Genomic DNA, 18,838 nt, shown 5'->3' on the forward strand with positions numbered 1-18,838 from the left:
GTATAGATTAGTTTCTTCTCCCGTGAATATTATGGGATCTGTCAGGCCTCCGGGGACCCAGGACAAGTCATCCTCGTGCAGGATTGCCTCACACGTCACAGCATCCACAGCCCTGGCCCCGTCTGCTAAATGCCCACATTGAGAACCTCTTTGTGGGTCTGGAGGGCCAACAAAGGTCTAAGGGACAGTGACGGTCAGGCTTGTGGGGCAGCATGCCTCCTCTGGCCGCTGGTTGGGGCCGGGGAGGACATCGGTGGCTAATGCAGTAGTCCAGGGGAGAAGCCAATGAGGGGAGGACTTCTCAATCTGCAGCCCAGTCTGGTACGCACTGTGGGCTCAACTCGTCAGACACACGGGCCAGTGACAGGTGTTGTGGGGGTCAGGCAGCGTGGGGAGCAGGGGTAGGATTTGGGTTCCGGCAAAAATACGGCAGATTGGTTTTGCTGACATTCCACAGAGCTGGGTCCTTTGGTAAAGGAGCCCTTGGTCTTCTCCTGACCCCAGATCCCCAAACTGGCCACGTGCGTTACAGCTCTAAGCTTGGCTTGCCCAGCTCTCTCTGCTTGACCCTGCTGCTGGGCAGCACTTCCTGTGGGGATGGGGAGGAGGGTCTCTGGTCCTCAATGGCACTGTTAGAAAACCTTAAAAAGCCAGGCCTTCTTGCTGCTGACGTTTTGCCCCTGTTTCCATGTGGGAGTATATTCAAGGAAACATCTATAGCCAAAAGTTATTGAAAAGCAATTTAAATCTTTCCTAAAGTATTCCAAAAAATTCCAAATGGTGATTCTTTTTTTTTTTTTTTTGATTATATTTATTTATTTTAGAGCGAGAACGAGCATGACCAGGAGGGGCAGAGGGAGAGGGAGAGAGAATCCCAAGCAGACTCTGTGCTGAGCGCAGAGCCCCATGCAGGGCCCGAGATCACGATCTGAGCCGAAACCAGGAGTTGGGACACCCAACCAAGGGTGCCACCCAGGCGCCCCTCCAAACGGTGATTCTATTTAAATTTTCTTTCACCAGAAAGGGCATGGTGGGTTCCTCCGTCTTTTAACAACCTAACGAGGGAGTTGTTATCTGCATTTCACACACATACACACGTGCACAGACACTTGCATGCACATACACTCGCACCCTCATACACACACCTCACAATCGTAGACAGCTGCCTGCGAACATTCTCTACTTTCTCCTTCTCCACCCAGCTCTTGCGAGATCCTGTCTTCCCTCTGCCCTGCTCACCTTACGTATCTGTTCATTTCTCTTTTACCTATTAAAGGGGATCCTGTCTTTGGCTCTTGGGCCTTTCCTGGGCAGGATAATTCCCCCCCTCACTGCAAATTTGCGCGACTGAGACCCAAGCCGGCAAAGACCAAATTCTCCTCGGAAGGTGTGGGAGCAGAGGGGGCCAGGAAGAAAGGCTGACTTCTTCCTGGGTCATCCACTGAACGTGGGGTCATCCACTGAACGTGGGGACATCAGCATTAGGGTCATCCACTGAACGTGGGGTCATCCACTGAACGTGGGGACATCAGCATTAGCCCACGTTAGACTCCTTATCACACTCGTGCTTACGTGTCCCCCGTCATGCAGCCAGCTCTCACAGAAACGCCCACATGTGCTCTTTTCCATAATCTCCTCACCCAGTTCTTCTATGGGAACTTTTACACTCCTTCAATATCAAGTTCTGATATTCATAACCATGACTCTGATTAGTGCAAGACTTCAAAGTGCCTTCGGAATCATTAAAGAAAGATTAAATTACATTCAGGATAGTTTCAGCATTAAGTGTAGCTGAGCTAATTCAGATCCTCTGAAAATTGGCAATATGATAAATTGCAACTTTAGACAAGCCAGAGTATTCAGCTTAGACCCCCCCAGAAGCTCAGCAGAGTTAGACCACTCTGACGAGGCCATGAGTCCACAGGAACCCATAAATACACAGGCACATCTGGGCAGGAAGCAGAGCCTGAGTCCCGTCCAGCCAAATGCTGTCACTACCCCGTAAATCTTCCGGAAATTCAAACAGCCGTTAACGTTTGCCGACGTTGTAAGTGATGCTCTCATAATCACTGCCATCTATCTGGGCTTGGCCGTGGACAGGGTCATTTGGTTAATGTAGGATTCCATCTTCATTGCTTTGTAACTAGTTTTTAATCAGTGATGATTGCCGAGCTGGGATGCTGTGGGCCAGCTCGCGGGGCTCTTTCCTCAGAGAGTGCCCATAAATATGTCACAGCAATTAACCAGAGACCCGCGGGAGGGTGGCGAGGGCGGCGGGGTGCAGCCACCAGCCTCTTCCCCTCCCCAAGAGGGGCTCCCTGGCCCCCATCAACCTTTGGAGGGTTGGTGAAGGGCATCAGCAGACAAGGGATGCCCTCGAAGGAGCATCTATTCCAATGATTGCTTTTGACTTGCCCAGCAGTTTAATCTCCCAGGGGGTGGACAAAATGACCAGTCGTCCGGTTCCTCTGAAATCATTTCTGACCGTCAAAGAAAAATTGACTGGCAAACTGAGAATTATAAGAGTCTTGGGGGGAGGGTCTCTTTAATATCATAGGCTGTATATAAAACGAGGCAGAGAAGGCTTAGCACGTGGAAGTTCTCTCTCAGACTTGAGGGAGGTAGAGCACAAAACATTCAGAAAACAACATATAACCATTTATTTCTTTTGATTACAAGACTCTGCGGGAGAGGATGATGTGAGAAGGTGGGAAAACTATTACAAATGCACTTCTGACTGGTCAATCTCAAATGATCCTGATGAGGAAAAGACGGGCAATGTCCCTCAGGATCCAGCGATGGCTGAACAGGCTTTCTAAAGGGACCAAAACACTACATTTTTAGCAGAAATATATGAGCACCCTTGGCTCAGAGCAACAGGTAATAGAGCTCTTTTCATTGTCTGCCGGACTGATGAGTGTAGCTTTAATGTTCATTTCCTATTTTGTGATTTAGAGCGTCTTTTCGTATGTTTCGTATGTTGAGCCATTTGGATTGGCTCGTCCATAAGGCACCTATTCCTGTCTTTTTCCCCTTTATCTGTTGGGTTGCCTTTGTCTTGTCAATTCACAAGAGCTCTGCATATATTATGACCTTCGTCCTCCGCATTACAAATATTTTCTTCTGCCAAATCTGTCCTTGGTCTCTCTTCAGTTTAAATTTCTTTGCCATGTGAAAAGTTTAAGTATTTTTTGTGCTAAAAGATTTTCATAATGTTAGATATTTTTTTAATGGCGTTTGGGTTTCTGGTTTTAGCTTAAAAAGCTTCTAGATTGTACATGAATGGCATCGATTTTCTTGCGAGAATTTTATTGTTTTACATTTAATTCCTTAATCCATCTGGGATTTATTTTTACGAAGAACATAGGTTGAAAGTCAACTTTTATTTTAATCTAGTTGAAAAGCCAGCTGTGTTTGTACCATATATTAAGTAATCCATCCTTTTACAACAGAATTAAGCTACTCATTACATTTATCATGCAATATTAATTCTTATATATACCAAGATTTATTTCAAATTATTTATTTTGTTCCACTGATCTACTTGACTCTTTTTTTGAAGTTTATTTATTTACTTACTTAAAGATTTATTTATTTTGAGAGAGAGAGAGCATAAGCGAGAGGGGCAGAGGGAGGAGAGAATCTCAAGCAGACTCCATGCTGAGTGCAGAGCCCAACTTGGGGCTTGATCTCATGACCCTGAGATCACGACCTGAGCTGAACCCAAAAGTCAGATGCTTAACCAATTGCACCACTCAGGCACCCCATTGTATTTGTCTGTTTTGTTTTGTTTTAATGGAATCTCTTGAAATTTCTAGGATCACAATCCTATGTCTTTTCCTTTCAGTGTTTATATTATTTCATTATCTTACTGCTTTCTTTAACCTCTAAGACAATATTAAATATTAAGTGATAGCAGCACCCCTCACCATCTCTTACTTTAATTGAAATGGGTTTTGTGTTTTGCCACTTAGGATGATTGCCATTGGGTTTGGTAGACAGTCTTTATTATATTGTATGCAATTGCTTTCTGTTTCAACTTTCTGTGGTTTTATTAGGAACAGCTGCTATATTTTCAAATACTTTGTATCTACTGTTATGATCACATGGTCTTTTTCTCCTTTAGTCTGCTAATATTAACAGATTATGTTGATAGATTTCGTGATAGTGGAATATTTTGCATTTCTGGAATAAATCCTGCTTGGTCATATTATGTTATACTCTTGATATATTACTGGATTCTCTTTGCTACAGTTGTAGAATTGTAGAATTTTTGCATCTGAGCAAAGTCTGTAGATGTATTTTTGTCTTGTTTCTGTATTGGGTTTTGACATCAAAGCTATGCTAGCATTATAAAACAGGGGAGCTTTCCATATTTTTCTATCATCTGGAACGGTTTAATAGCAATGGAATTATCAGTTAGAAAAAACTCATTTGTAGGGGCGCCTGGGTGGCTCAGTCGTTAAGCGTCTGCCTTATGCTCAGGTCATGATCCCAGTCTCCTGGGATCGAGCCCCACATGGGGCTCCCTGCTCCGCGGGAAGCCTGCTTCTCCCTCTCCCACTCCCCCTGCTTGTGTTCCCTCTCTCGCTATGTCTCTCTGTCAAATAAATAAAATCTTAAAAAAAAAACTCATTTGTAAACCCATTTGTACCCAGTCCATTTTTCAGTATTAGGTCTTTAATTACCCTTTCAACATCTTTTGTGGTAGTAAGTTTATTCTGGTTTTCTACTTCTGATCAGTTTTGGTATTTGCTAGAAAATTTTCTGCTTCTTTTAAATTTTTAGATTTGTTGCTCTTACTCTTCTTTTCTCATTGTTATCTGTAGTTATGTCTCTTATTCCTTAGATTGCATATTTTTGCTCTTTCTTCTTTATTCAGGGTGACCTGTTTATTAGCCTTTGTAAAAATCCAGCTTTAGAATTCATTTATCCCGTCAATGACTTTATTGTTTCTATTAAAAAAAGTTTTTTTTTTTTTAAAGATCTAATTTATTTGGCAGAGAGAGAGTAGAGCAAGAGAGAGGGCACGAGATGGGGGGAGGGGCAGAGGGAGATGGAGAAGCGGGCTCCCAACTGAGCCTGATGACTGGGAGCTCATCCCAGTATCCTGAGATCATCACCTGAGCCAAAGGCAGATGCTTAACCAACTGAGCCACCCAGGAGCCCTTATTGTTTTCTATTTTGTAGCTTTTAGCTTCTACCAATTTCTCCTTTCTAGTTTTTTAGGTGCTGTTTACTACCTTAAGATGAATAATAATTTTTTTCCATTGAAGACATTTAAAGCTATGAATTTTTCTCTGAGTACAGCTTTTGCTGTATGTTACAGGTTCAGATACAATGTGTGCTTTTTGTTGCTTTCTGGACCATTTGTATTTTCTTTAACTTTCCTCTTTGATCCAAGGATGTACAGAATTGGATGTCTCAATCATAACTGCACGGAAATTGAGAGACCCAATTTAATTATCTCTAATTGTATTGGATTATGATCATGGGATGTGGACCACAAAGTTGCTATTTGTTTAAATTAATATTAATTTTAGCTAAATTTAAGCATTGATAATTACATGATTAATATTTATCAGTTAATAGGTAATTAATATGTTGCCGTACAATGGGTTTTTGTATATACCCCACGGATAAATGACAAAAAAATGTACATTCTCTGTTTAAAGATTCTATAGTCTGATGATCATTTACTAATTGCATTATACAAGTCCTCTGTGTCCTTATTTTTGTCTATTATACACGTCTAGTTCCAAGAGAGGTGCGTTAAAGTCTCTATAGTTGTATTTTAATTTGCATCTAGTTCTCTTTGCAATTCTAATAGCTTCTGATTTAACTGTTTGGTTCTCCTGGTAATTGAGGCTTAGGGTTTATCACCTCTATATCCTCTCGTGTTTTTTGTCATTGCAGAATATCCCGTTGAGTGCTTTAATGTTAAATTCCACCCTGTCTGACCAACTGACATTTCAATTCTTGCCCTTTTTTTGTTTGTGTTTGCTCATTTTCTCTTTGCCACACCTTTATTTTCAGCCATCTTTGTCATTTAACCATTTCTAGAATAGCAGGTAATTGGGTTTTGTTTTTTCTAAACATACCTGTTTTGCAGTGGTAGAGAATGCAATCCACTCGTATTTAGTGATGGCTTACCTTGTTAGCATTCCTTCCCTCCTACTTATTATGCTTATGTTTATCTTAACACTGTTGTTTCCTCTTTTCCTTTTCCTAGTTTTTGCTGATTTGTTTCTACTTAATATTTTTAGGGTTTCTCCCTGAAAGTTTGGTTTTCTCTAGATTGATATTTTTCTGCTTCTTTTTGGGTATATTCAGGCATTTAGGTTCGAGTGCTCTCCCCCACCCCCGACCAGGCACACTCAACACTGATGCTGACGCATGTCACCAGCTCAAACCCAGCAGGATGTTCTGGAGATGACAGGTCAGTTCTGTCATTGAGCACTTGTAGGACGGCAGGCAAATTACCCATCCCCCCTGAACATGAAAATGTAGCAGTCACACAACACGTGTAGGACTAACCAGGTCATGTGTGTGCCTCATTGAGCATACCGCTGATGCCCCCACTCCCTGCTCCCTCCTTGGGCTTCTGGGACGGAGCTGCACCATCAGGATGAGGATGAACTTTTTCATGCCTCTGGCCCGCTCCTCTCAGAATTCCTAAGAGGAATTTCTCAGCCGAGCTCTCATTGGTCTGTCATTTCTGTGGGATGGTGGAGGTTATACTCTTCTGTCCTGAAACCAGATGAACAAGACATTGGAGAGTGCTGATGTTTTGCCTGTGGACCTAAGAGATGGGCCTAGAACCAAATTCTCCTGTCTCCAGCCTTGGATTGAAAGGGACACCTTCTGGGCTTCTCTTCTTGGACCTTTGTGTAGTAGAAACGTCAAGATAAAGCTGGACTAAGCAGGAGACAGGACACTGGAGGAGGGGCCCAAGGTGGCCATGCCCTGGGGACTAGGGCTCCACCTAACACTCTGAGGAAGCAGTTACGGGAAGCTTCATCCCTTATAAACCCGTAGGCCTGGCTCTTCATCTCCAGAGCTCAAAACCCATGGAATCCCTCTGGTTCAGACCATGTCTTGACTGCTACCACCAAGTCTTGGAGCTTGCCCCCAATGAACTGTGTCTCAATTCTTTTCTTTTCTCTCAACGATTTGTCAGATAGAAGGCAGAAGTGTCACAGATGATCTACTTCTTTCTACACCTTTAATTTTGGGATCCTACAAAATTTCTCTTCATTAAGCAGGACTTTGAACTTGAGGGTCAAGGCTGGGCTTCCTAATACCCTTTCAGACTCCTACTCAAGGGTCATGGAATTGGTTCTGTGTCTTCTCCTGCAGGCTGTTGATAACAAAGGCCAGCAACCTGGAGAGCCACTTAGCTCCTTCGACACACATCTACCATCTGGGTCCCATGATCTCGTGGGACCTTTGGTGTTTGCTCCCTGCCCACCCAAGGGTTCTGAGGTGTTCTGCAGCCTGTTCTTCCATGGCAATGCTCTCTTGTCACTTCATAAAAATGTTCTACCAGCTACCTGGGGACAGCGGAAGGACTTCTCCACTGGAGGCGCTGGGAGGCAGGTGCTGAGAGGTGAGGGGAGGCAGGCGTGATTGGTGACACCCGCTACCCCCCAGCCCAGCCCTCCTCCGCAAGTGAACGAACACCAAACAACTCTGTTCAAAACAGTTTATTGTATTTTATTTTTTTTTTTGTCAGACAAACACATTGATTTCTGGACCACAGTAGAGGATGGAAACCTTTCACAAACTTATTTATTTGAAAATACAAATATAAAATTATACTTTCCACATCTGTGATGTGAGAGACTGCCATCCACATAGTAATTTTTTACAACAGGGCTTTAAGAAAGCCACACACAAAGACCTGAAAGATGCTTGAGATATATATATATATAGATACATATATATGTATATATATAAAAAAAATACTCACTACCAAAGTTGTCATCAGTTTCATACTAAAGTATAAAAGTAAGGGTGAGGTCAGCCACAGTGCTAGGGAAAGTTTTATTTAGATACATTTATGTCCACATGAAACGCTTAGACTTGCATCCTATTACATATGGAATTCCGAGTTTACAACACACCATGAACGGCAGATTGGCTAGCCCACGCTACTCAAGAGGACACTCACAGATTCCACACAGGATGGTACAGTATGTACAGAATACAGCAGAGAGCCTTCTAGGGAGGCTCTGGAACTTTTGTCTCTCAGACACCACCCCCCCCATCCCCGCCCCTTCGTGCCCCTGCCTCCCGGAAGTGAAATCCTGTCTGAGACAATACATTCTGATTATTTGATAGCCAAGTGTTTGAATTAAGGTTGCTTCCCCAGACGAGTGGGTTTTATGTATATATATATATTTTTGTTTTAGTTGACTTACGTTTTTTTGGTTAAAAAAGAAAGAAAGAAAACCAACATATTACAGTATTAAAGTATTGCTTAACATACAGTGTCTCCTTGTGTAGTGTCTGTGCCCAGGACCGGGCTGAGCTGATTCTGCTGCTTTTCTGCTTAGGGGGAGGGCAGAGGGGCCCACCAGTGTCTCTCTTCAATGTGCTTGCCAGCCTCCATCCCTCAGCTTGCACCCCCCCCTCCGCTTTTGTCTTCCTTGGAAGGTAGCCCAGCTGGTGAAGCACATTCAAGAAAGAAAATTCTCCCCCGCACCATGCCCCCCCCCCGCCGCCACCTCCCCCCCCCCGGCTCCCACAGTCTCCCTCTGTCCCTGCGTGCCACTCCCAACCGATAAAGAGAAGTATGAGTTAGTGTTTCTTTTGTAAACAATTTCATATGCAATATAATACAGAAAGCATGGCTGACCTTCAATAAAAAATGTAGTAAACTATATTGCTTTATTCTTGATTATGCTGCAGTGAGCGAATGGCAGGATGAAGCAGTATGGTGTGGTGGTGGCTAAGTCCCTAGCCCTCGTTTGCACTAAAGATCAAAATAGGTTTTGTTTTTCTATTTGGAACCAAAAAAAAAAAAAAAATTTTTTTTTCAAAATCCCCAAATGAAAAAAGACCCCCCCCTCAGAAAACCCCCCAAACAAAAACAAAACAAAAAAACTGAAAACAAAAACTGAACACCTTTCAGGTCATTAGGACCAACAATTACCCAATGATTTTTAGACTAGTCTAGCAAGATGTGTGTAACATTCACTGGCTGTGAATTGCTGTGCAGTGAAACAGGAAATGGACAGCAATAGAGCCATGCTACCTTAAAGTCCAAGCTACAAGTTCAAATTAGGATGAAGGTTATGAAGGAGAGAAACGCAAAAAGGCCTGTCGGGGCTTCGTTTGAGTCAAGCCAATGAGCGAATGGGATAGAACACGAGGCTGTTTGGTTTTCCCAATGGGCGTGAGGAAGGCCACAAACCAGGGCTGAGAAAGCTCCTGGGGAGGGGACCAAAGGCTTGGCCGTCCCCGTCAGCTCCATGTCCAGGTAGAACCAGGAATGGGGTCCGGGAGCTAATGCCACTCACTCCCCTCTGCTTGGGAGGAGAGGAGTTCGGGGGTCCCAGGCAGATGGATCTGGAAGCCAGAAAGTCACCCGGTGGCTATTTTGTGATTCCAGGGGTTGGGGGGGAAGCCATCAGCCAAGAGGGTTTCTCCCCCGAAAGGCGAAAAGGTGGTTCCCAGGTTCGCCACTGAGCTTAACTGAAACAAAGACAAGGCTGAACATCAGTGCTAAAATAATTTATGAAAATCTTTCAAAATGGACTTCTAGATGAGCGGGGGGACTAACGTGAACCTTAACCTAGGTAGCCACATTAAAACATATCAGATTTCCACGAGATTTGTGCTATGGGCTACTGGGTCTCTTCAAAAGGTATTATAAACATCTAAAACATATTCACACAGATTATCAATTTCTTCTGAGCATTCTTAAAAAAATATTTTTTTTCTCTTAGTAAAATCATTTTAATATACCATGCCTCCCTCTTTTAAAAAATAAATTAAAAAAATCCAGTTTTGCATATCTAGCATTAGCATTTAAGGTAGTATGGCACACCCCTTCACAGTTTGGGGGGGGGGTTGGGAATCTACAAAACGCCATAGAGTCTGCCGGCATTTGAACATCATGAGACCTTGGGTTAGTTGAAACCACATCAGATCAGCAAAAATAAAGTAAAAAGTTGAAATTGAAAAAAAAAAAACAAAAGGAAAAAACTGCCCCAAAATTATTAGCAATTTTTTTTTTCATAAATAAGAGAAAGTTCTATCCTTACTGGTCCTAAATCTGAATAACTATGTCTAATTTTTTTTTAAAACCTTAATTACGTTATACCTATCAATATGTCCTAGAAGAAAGAGAAGAAAAAAAGTCACTACACTAGTACGAGGACAGCACACTTACAGGATAGCCATTTTATACATTATTAACAGACAGTGATCAACGAAGAGTCTTCTCTGAGGTGACGGGGATGCAGAGAAAGGAAGGTACTACAGTACATCACCAACATGGACAAAAGAGTAATTAAATTCCCTAGTCTAGACACTGAATTTCTGGGAATTTATGGTCTTTTTTCTTTTTTTCTTTTTTTAATAAAACTTCTATTTTGTTATTTTATCACTTGAACAAGTTTTGATATTTTAAACGCGCCCAGCATTTTACTTAACTTGGTTGTTTGGAAATAAAAAAAGAAAGAAAGAAAAAAACAAAACAAAACAAAACAAAACAAAAACCCCTCACCAAACAACCTAACATTGAATCGGAAAAACAAGATTTTTTTTTTTTAAGTGTCGTTGCTGTTTAATTAGAATTGAAAAAGGCTTTTTTTCTTTCTTTCTGAGTTAGCATTTTGGAGCCTTTTGTTTGAAGATGCTTTTGCCCTACCATGTCTGTGAATGTCTACATTAGTCTACTTTGTTAGTAAAATTTATAAAAATAGGAGTGCAGCAGCTCTTTATAATAAATGTCGCATTCAGTGTCTCATACCGGCTGTGCCTTAAGTACCAAATTTATAAACGTAACAATTTAAAAAATATTAATAAAACGTCAATATCACATTTTAAAAAAGAAAAAAATATATATCCACACTACAATATGTTTTAATGCCATCTATTGAGTTGTACTTCTATAGTTGCTGTTGCCGACCTATTACCAATATTAAAAAAAAGTTAAATTAAAAAATATCCTTCATCATAAGTATCTTTCCCCAGCTGAGGACCATATATTATAACAGCCAAATGTTAAACATGTGCAAACAGGAAACTGTCAGTTTTTCCCACCAGTCACAGTGCAGCGATGTTTATACTTTTTTTATTTTTAAAATTCTGTTTACATCTACAATAAATTAAAAAAAAAATTCTTCCATAGCCTCTCTGGTGATACTTGCAGCACTGAGGTATTAAAAAAAATATATAAACCAAAAGGTTGCTCTCCTAATTTGTAAATAGGAAGTGAATGGAGAAAAGTTTTCATTAATGCAGGCTTCTCTGTCCCTGGCCCGAGCTCCCCCCCCACCCCCGGAGCTGGGGGGAGCCGGTGGGGGGGGCAGGGGAGCAAAGAGAGGCAAAGTGTCCTAGGGACCTTTGGAGGTGCTGAAATGGTTGGACAATAGAAAATGATCAAATATTTAAAAATTAAGACTGAAAAAGAATGTCCCCCCACCCCCTCCCCACCCAAGCCAAACAGGTGTGCTTTGAAACTTTAAATATGTTAAATATTAAAATTGTAGCTTTGTTTTTAAAAAACGTCTTGGGAAAAGCAGTCTTTCATATTTTAAATAAAAATCTAACTAGACGGTAACATTTGAAGCTGTGCACAGACGAGAGGTTAATATGCTGGTATGACACTAATATAGTTCTTAGGTCTATCACACAGACAGAAGGAGCTAAACAGTGTTCTAACTTTTCCCGGGGGGTCGTCCTGGCAGCGGGGAGGGGGGGGGGTGTCCTTCCGCCTGGGAACCGACTTGGTTTATCATGCCTTCCCCTCCTCCTCCTTCCACAGAGCATCGAACTGCCTGGGACCAACTCCCTCACAAAAATATTTTTGATTCTCTCTTTCTTAATAGTTTCTATGTAGTTAATGGAATTGTATTTACAACGCTTCTTTTTTTTTAGAATTCACAATTTCAAAAAACCTTATAATATCACCTCTTTCAACAGAAAAAAAGCACTTATAGAAAAGGAGGACACTCAAAACATGGTCGTCCTTACCTTATTGCCGAAAATAGATATACTTAGGTTAACAAAGAGACGTCACAAAAAAGAACCACTACAGAGTCTGGTAATTAGCCTACTACATCTCACTTATACAACGCAAAGGAGAAAGTTTATGCCCACCTCCCGCTCCACACTTCACAACTTTGCTTCCACGGGTGCGCAAGCTCCACCGGAAAAGCCATACAGTCTCAGAACTGGTACCAAAATATTGAGTAATATTACCATCTCAGCATCCTTTAAAAGTGAGAACAGAATCAAAACAAGCAAAAAAAAATCTTTTTAAGAAAAAAATAATACCTTAATATAACAATTATACTATGGTTAGCTTTTAACTAGATATTAAAGCTATATGACTACCGGACTAAGTCAAAATCACTACCAAATGTGATTCAAAGAGATTTAAAAGGAGAAGGGGGGGAAGAGAGAAGAGGAAGGGAAACCATCAAGAAAAACAAAACAAAACAAAACCAAAAATCATGGGTTATATACACATTTAAAAGCTGTTGTCTTATATTACAGCAGATTCGTGAGATGATGAGATGTAGTCAACCCTCGATCCGAAGTGAGCCATCTCTGGTTGGGATGGGGAGTGAGGCTGGTGGGGGTCCAGGTCTGATGACATCACCTAAACAAAGGGCCACTCAGAAACTTCGCCCAGTCTTGCCTGGACATCCAGGTATGCTCTGCAGGGCGCGGAAGGTCACAGATGCCCAGAGGAGAACATAAAGTGGGAAGTGGGAGGAGAGAGAAGATGTGTCAGGCAAACATACTATTTATTCCAACTTTTTAACTAGCGCTTTCACAGTACGACTACATCGGGCTACTGAGTCCGTCTGGAAACGGCTAGGCTAACGGCTTACTGGGATCACGGCTTGGGAAATCTGACATCTTCACCACGCCTGACACTGGGGAGCGGACAGCTCTGCGACTCATTGTGCTCGTTTGCTATTTTGCTGATTTGATACGGCACTGGTGAATTCTTGGGGGTGGGGTGGGGTAGTGGCAGGAAATGGGGTCAGCAAATGCGGCCATGCTGGGTGTTTGGCCACATTGGGTGAATTGCAAACTGACGAGGGATGCTTTTTGTTCTGGCTAAACTTCGGGTTTTCAAAGCCAAATGTTTAAAAAACTACTTTATCAGATACCGTCAGTGACTGCCAATAACTGAAAATGCAAATTTAAAAAAATCCAAAAAAAAATTGTATTTCGTATCGAGGACTCGAGGTCAGGAAAAACATATGCAACAAATAACCAGCTTTGGTTATAGAAAATAAAAACAGGCCCACGACTCACAGACTTGCTGAGTCTCCCTGAGTCCACCGTGAGCCTGGGCACCTCCTCTGTGGAGGGGACTAAATGTCAAGAGAACGAAACCTGGGTTATGGACAAAGTGTGTGTTTCGGTTCAAGCACGTGACTCAGTTGGTTCACTTCAACCATTTTGGAGGAGGGTGGTGGGGTGTTACCACCAATCTCTTGGCTACGTTATCCTTCTGTGGGAACCGGGTCCTAGAGTTGGCTGAGGAGGATGGGCTGGATGCCTTGCCCTCCCCTGGCTCCTATAGCAGCCGTGGAGGGGAGGGCGGGCTGTGGCGGGAAGCCCTACCCCATCCTCATTTCCGGGGGAGGGAGAGTGCAAGGACAGCCGGGCGGCCGCAGTGTCTGACCTTGCAGGGGTCTGCTGTGCCTGGTAGCTGTCCCATCCGCTCATCACCTGACTCCACAAAGGGCTGGAGCTACCTCCAATCCCCAGAGTTCTTGGGGAGTTCAGTCCACTTTGCTCTCAGAGGAACCTTACTTCCCCTGGGCCCCCAAACCCAGCTTAATTAGTAGTGAGTAGCTCTCCTTCAAACCGTTAGTGGCCTCTGGCTCTGGCCAGCAATGGCTGGGTCAGTGCTCAAAGGGAAGTGGAGGTGAGGGGTTGGGAGAATTCACACACGGGGTTTATTTGGTTAAGAGAGGCGGTTGCATTAGTTGAGGTGATTCCTTAGCAGCAACATTAGAGAAACCCAAAAGAGATTTATGGAGCTCAACTCAATCTGGTCCCCCAACTGGGCCCACCCGAGAGAGTCCTGGCTGACTTGGGGGCCTAGAGTGACCCCCTCTATGAGAGAGAGGTCCTCCTAACCGCAAACCAAAGTGGCAAGTCCATCTCCAGCCTTGCTTCTCCTACATCCCAACTCCCAGAGGGAAAGGTGCTCCTGCCCCAGCAGGGACCCAGGCCCAGGCTCAGCGGTCACCCTCCCTCTTCCAGAGAGACAGACCCACGTCTCAAGCCCCCGGACTAATGCGCTACCACAGTACGCACTTAGCTTTCACGAGAGAACCCCTCTTCCTTCTCGGGGTTCCTCCTGAGAGCAACAGATACTCATTTTCCAATGAGACTGTGGCAAGAGGCTCCTTCACTGACTGCCCCAACCCCCTTCTCCTCCACTCCGCCCCTTCCATACCCCCATCAAAGTGATTTAAAAAAATGTTTAATTAACTTGAGCTCAGTTTAAAAGGTTAGGAAACTGGCAGGGATCCAAATCCACGTTATGCAGGTGATGTCGTTAATTTAATTTGCTTTTCGTACGGTAATCTGGATAATTACTCAGTAGTTACTGGCAAAAATGTTTTCTTTTCACTAAAAGATGGAGTCTGGCTGTTTGCATGAACCCCACTGGCCAAAGCCAGCAAGCGCTGGGGGGCCGAAAGGGTCCAGACACCTGAAAGGCCATCTCGTGGGACCCTGGAGGGGTTGGCCCTGGCCCCCGCCCCCAGACTTGGCTGAAGCCCAGGGTTCTCCTGCCTCCATCCCCCTGGGACAGACAACAGCACCAGATCACCTTCCAGTTTCCTACACTCTTGATTGTATTTTAAGACGGAGAGAGATGAGGGGGTGGGGAAGAAGATAAAGAAAGGGAATCAAAAGAATCAAATTGAGAAGAATTAAAAAAAAAAAAGGTGGGGGTCATGATTACAGCTGGAGGAAAGGAAGAGAGAGTAAAAGACTGGATTTTTTGCCCCCACCCCCCTGCCAAGGGGTCAGGGAAGAGGAGAGAGAGGTGTTGGCACGATGGGGCCAGGGCCCGTGCGTACTTGCATGCCAGGGCACACACATGTACGACGTGCCCGGCAGGGCGGAGACACAGGGCAGAGAAGGTAGTACCTCAGAGTGGGGTGGCAACGGAAGCACCTGCTCAATGGTATCCATTTGTAAAGGCCGTTGCAATCAAAGGTCCCTAAAATTGCACAATTGTTAAGGTCATCAGCACGCTATACATGGGAACAGATTATCATATTCTGGGAAAGGAAATTATCTCTAGAACTAGACCGTGGTTGCCAGCATGAATATGTAATTCCGAGACACTGCGCCACGAGGGGCCCGGAGGCCGTCCTCCCTGGCCCCGGGTCCTCCAGCCCCCACGCCCCGCCCCAAGCCCGTCTGCTTGCCCAGGGGGTAATTGAGAGCCAGATGCACCAGGGGGGTGTGTGGCTGAGGGGAAAGGGAGGCCTCGGCCCAAAATGCTGGGCGCTGCTGCCTTGGACCCCGGAGGGCAAAGATACCCGTGTCTCTGCCCACAGTCCCGACAGCTCCAGCTGGGGAGAAAGCAAGCCCAGCGCAGACAAAACATGATACCACGCGTGGTCATCTCAGAAAAGCGCCACGACCCACAGGTCAAGAGACCCAGGTTTTCAAGAACGAATAGGGTCTGTGTTTCTGGGCGCTGCAAATGGAAATGAGTTGTGCTCTAGGTGGTGAAAGATGGTCTCCCAAATTGATGCAGCTCTAAACTGAATAATAATACTCTGGGGATCTGGTACTACAGCTCAGCCGAGTGGATCTGACTCATCAGACTCCTGACTTAAGTGATATTGGTTCGGGAGTGGAACTGCACAAGGACCCAGACTGCATGGGCCAGGGGTGGCGGCAACGTGTGTGTGTGCGTGCACACGTGTGTAAGACAGTCTGTGAAAGAGTGCGTGTGCGTGGGTTAAGAGTGTATGTGCGCACTCCTGCATGCGTGCGTGCACCCGTGTGTGTGTGTGTGTGTGTGTGTGTGTGTGTGTGCATGTGTGCGTGGTTTGCAATGCTGGCGTGGGGGGTGGGCAGGGAGTGGTGCCCTGGTGCCCCAGACTTGTCCGCACTTGCCCTGTTCTCCCCAGCTCAGCCCCTGAGGTGGGGTTCTCCTGACAGGGACAGGGCCTGGAACAGCAGACACTTCCATCTTAGCCCCCAAACCAAACCGCCTCCAAAATGCTGAGGTTGGCTAGAACGGAGGGTGGCCAAATTTCTGTTTCCCAAATGGAAGGGACAGCGAGCGAGTGGGCTCAGGCACATTCATGCTCACACACACGAGGAGGGGGAAGAACAATACAATCTGAAAATGGCATGCAAATCTGTTAAGCAAATTTCCATTGCCTGGATTAGTTAGATTATAGAACCACAGAGCATTACAAATATCAAACGCATCTGGCCTTTGCGGGGTTGCGGCTAAAGAACGCAAATGGGAACTTACTTGGAACCTGGAAACTGTAAGAAACATTAGCAAAGGAAACCACCTGGGAGGTAGCATGCACCCCACACCGTGTCCCAGGGCCGAGTGCTACCTCTGGACCTCAGGCCCGGGGCCTCGACCGACCAAGGCTGCTATCCTGAGGAGGGGGGTGGGGGGTCCCCCAGCTCCTCAAGTCCCAGCCCACATGGATGTCTCCAGGAGGCAGGGATCAAGCAGGGGGGCCGATACCGAGGGCCTGTTATGTGCTAGCAGGTGACGTATCCTGTTTCCATTAATTCTCACACCATCTTTCGAGGGAGGCACGCTTATTGTCGTTTTGCAGCCAGGGGAGTGAAGTTCCGATGGGTTATGTAAGAGGCTTAAGGTTGCATGGGCTGAAGGTGATGGAGTGGGGATCTGAACTTGACCTGCCCATGCTCCTTCCACTCCATCACACGGCCACATACCGGTTGCTCAGGAAAAATCGAAGCAGGAGCTTCAGCCCCAGGTGGGTGGCTGACGGAATGTGGACGGGGGAGTGGGGACCCACTGTCCTCTCCTTGGCCCCCAACCCTGGGCTCTTCTGGCATACTCTCCCATGGGAGACAGGTGGGAAAGGAGGAGGCGGGGGGGGGGGGGGGCGGGTAGGTACTTACAGCTATGCCGTGGCCGAAGCCTGAACCCGGCTGTGGGCTGGCCGCACTTATGTAATTCCCCACTCCGGAGTCCTGGCTGGCAGGGCCATACAGATCGGCGACAGGTCCTGGGCTGTTGGCCCCCGGGAAGCCTCCGGGCCGCGCGGGGTTGGAGCCTGCCGGGGAAGCGGGCGCGCCAAAATTCGGTTGAGCACTGTAGCTATTCAGGACTGGTGTGCAGAGAATAGAGCTGGGTATGAGGCCAGAAGCCAGGCATGCACCGGTCATTACAAGCCAAACACTCGAGAAAAACAGCTGAGGCCCAACTTCTAACACTCAACCAAGGCCATGCGAAAACATCAGCAGGGACTCAAGAACACTCAGCCCAGGCTACTACTAAGAAGCTCGGAGCTCCGAAAATAGAGAGAATAAAAAAACAATCATTCAACACACTACAGCAACCAACCGGAGGTGCTTCACTACCCACCAAATTATCACAAGAGAAATAGAGATATATATGGGAGAGAGAGAGGAAAAGAGAGAGAGAGAGATTGGTTTTCACATCTGAATTGGTGCTCATGCAGTCTTGTCTAGATCTGGGCACGTTGAGACAGCATTCACATCCCATGCAAACTACAAAGGAACTAGTTTTAGACTACACATTGTGTTAATATTGATATTAAAACGTGACAGGAAACAAAGCAATTTGTGTCCAGGAAAAAAAATCTTTTGGGGAAGGGATTTAAAAAAAAAATTTTTTTTTTGTTTCGCTTTTTCTTGTTTGTTTGTTTTTGGATCCATTCAATGACAAATTTGTTTAAAAAAAAAAGACAAAAAAGATCTCCATTCTCCAGCCCCCCCCAAAACCACTTCCGCCCCCTCCCCACTGGCTACGTCCCCCCCCCACCCCCATTTATATCCCTGTATGAAAGTCGTCACTACTGAACGTGGTCGGAAGATGGGATATGTCATGGAAAATTTGGGCATCTTAACGTAACCGTAATGATGGTGGCAAGGGGTCCCCTTCTGGGGTGGAGAGCAGGGGATGGAGGGAGGGGGTGGGGTGGGGATGGCGAATCTGGAGACTGGGGCCGAAGCCGGGTGAATGCCAATGGTTCTACAGGACACCCACACACTCACCTCCTGCAGTAGAAGGAAAAGGGGGGTTTAAACTTTTTTTTCCTTTTGTTTAAAAAAAAAAAAAGACAAAGAAGTATGAATGCAGAGGATACTGACTGAACCCGATTTACAGCTAAAGCGTATCTGACCGAAATGCCTGCTTTCTGTTAGTCAACCTTATATAAACTCCAGACTGAGACAAAGAGCTAGGAATGCACCTGTGCTCTAGAGAGGAGACTTCACAGTCACAGATCCTGAGAGTGGTGGTGAGGAGGGGCAACAGGTGGGGGGGGGAGGGGAGACTGCCTGGGCCGCCATCTTTAGCACTCGCCCCCCCCACCCCCACAATTCCATCATTCCTTCTTCAGTGAGGGCCACGGAGGCAACCAGG

The 18,838-nt window shown here is 45.2% G+C and overlaps 1 protein-coding gene across 5 annotated transcripts in view; it reads right to left on the reverse strand.

The window, feature by feature from the left end:
* Nucleotides 1-7,700: 7,700 nt before the first annotated feature.
* The window catches only part of MSI2 (musashi RNA binding protein 2), a 391,573-nt gene continuing 380,435 nt past the window's right edge, over nucleotides 7,701-18,838 (reverse strand). For 2 of the 5 annotated variants that reach the window (XM_027624504.2, XM_027624506.2), the window contains 3 exons: nucleotides 17,350-17,558; nucleotides 15,364-15,436; nucleotides 7,701-12,896 (listed from right to left, as the gene is read on the reverse strand). In XM_027624504.2, coding sequence (XP_027480305.1) covers nucleotides 15,395-15,436; nucleotides 17,350-17,558 — 251 coding nt within the window. In that variant the 3' untranslated portion in view covers nucleotides 7,701-12,896; nucleotides 15,364-15,394. The remainder of the gene's footprint in view (nucleotides 12,897-15,363; nucleotides 15,437-17,349; nucleotides 17,559-18,838) is intronic. The other 3 variants (XM_027624507.2, XM_027624508.2, XM_027624505.2) reach the window with 2 other exon arrangements.

This window comes from Zalophus californianus, chromosome 16 (genome assembly GCF_009762305.2).
Source record: "Zalophus californianus isolate mZalCal1 chromosome 16, mZalCal1.pri.v2, whole genome shotgun sequence".
Classification (NCBI taxonomy): Eukaryota; Metazoa; Chordata; class Mammalia; order Carnivora; family Otariidae; genus Zalophus; species Zalophus californianus.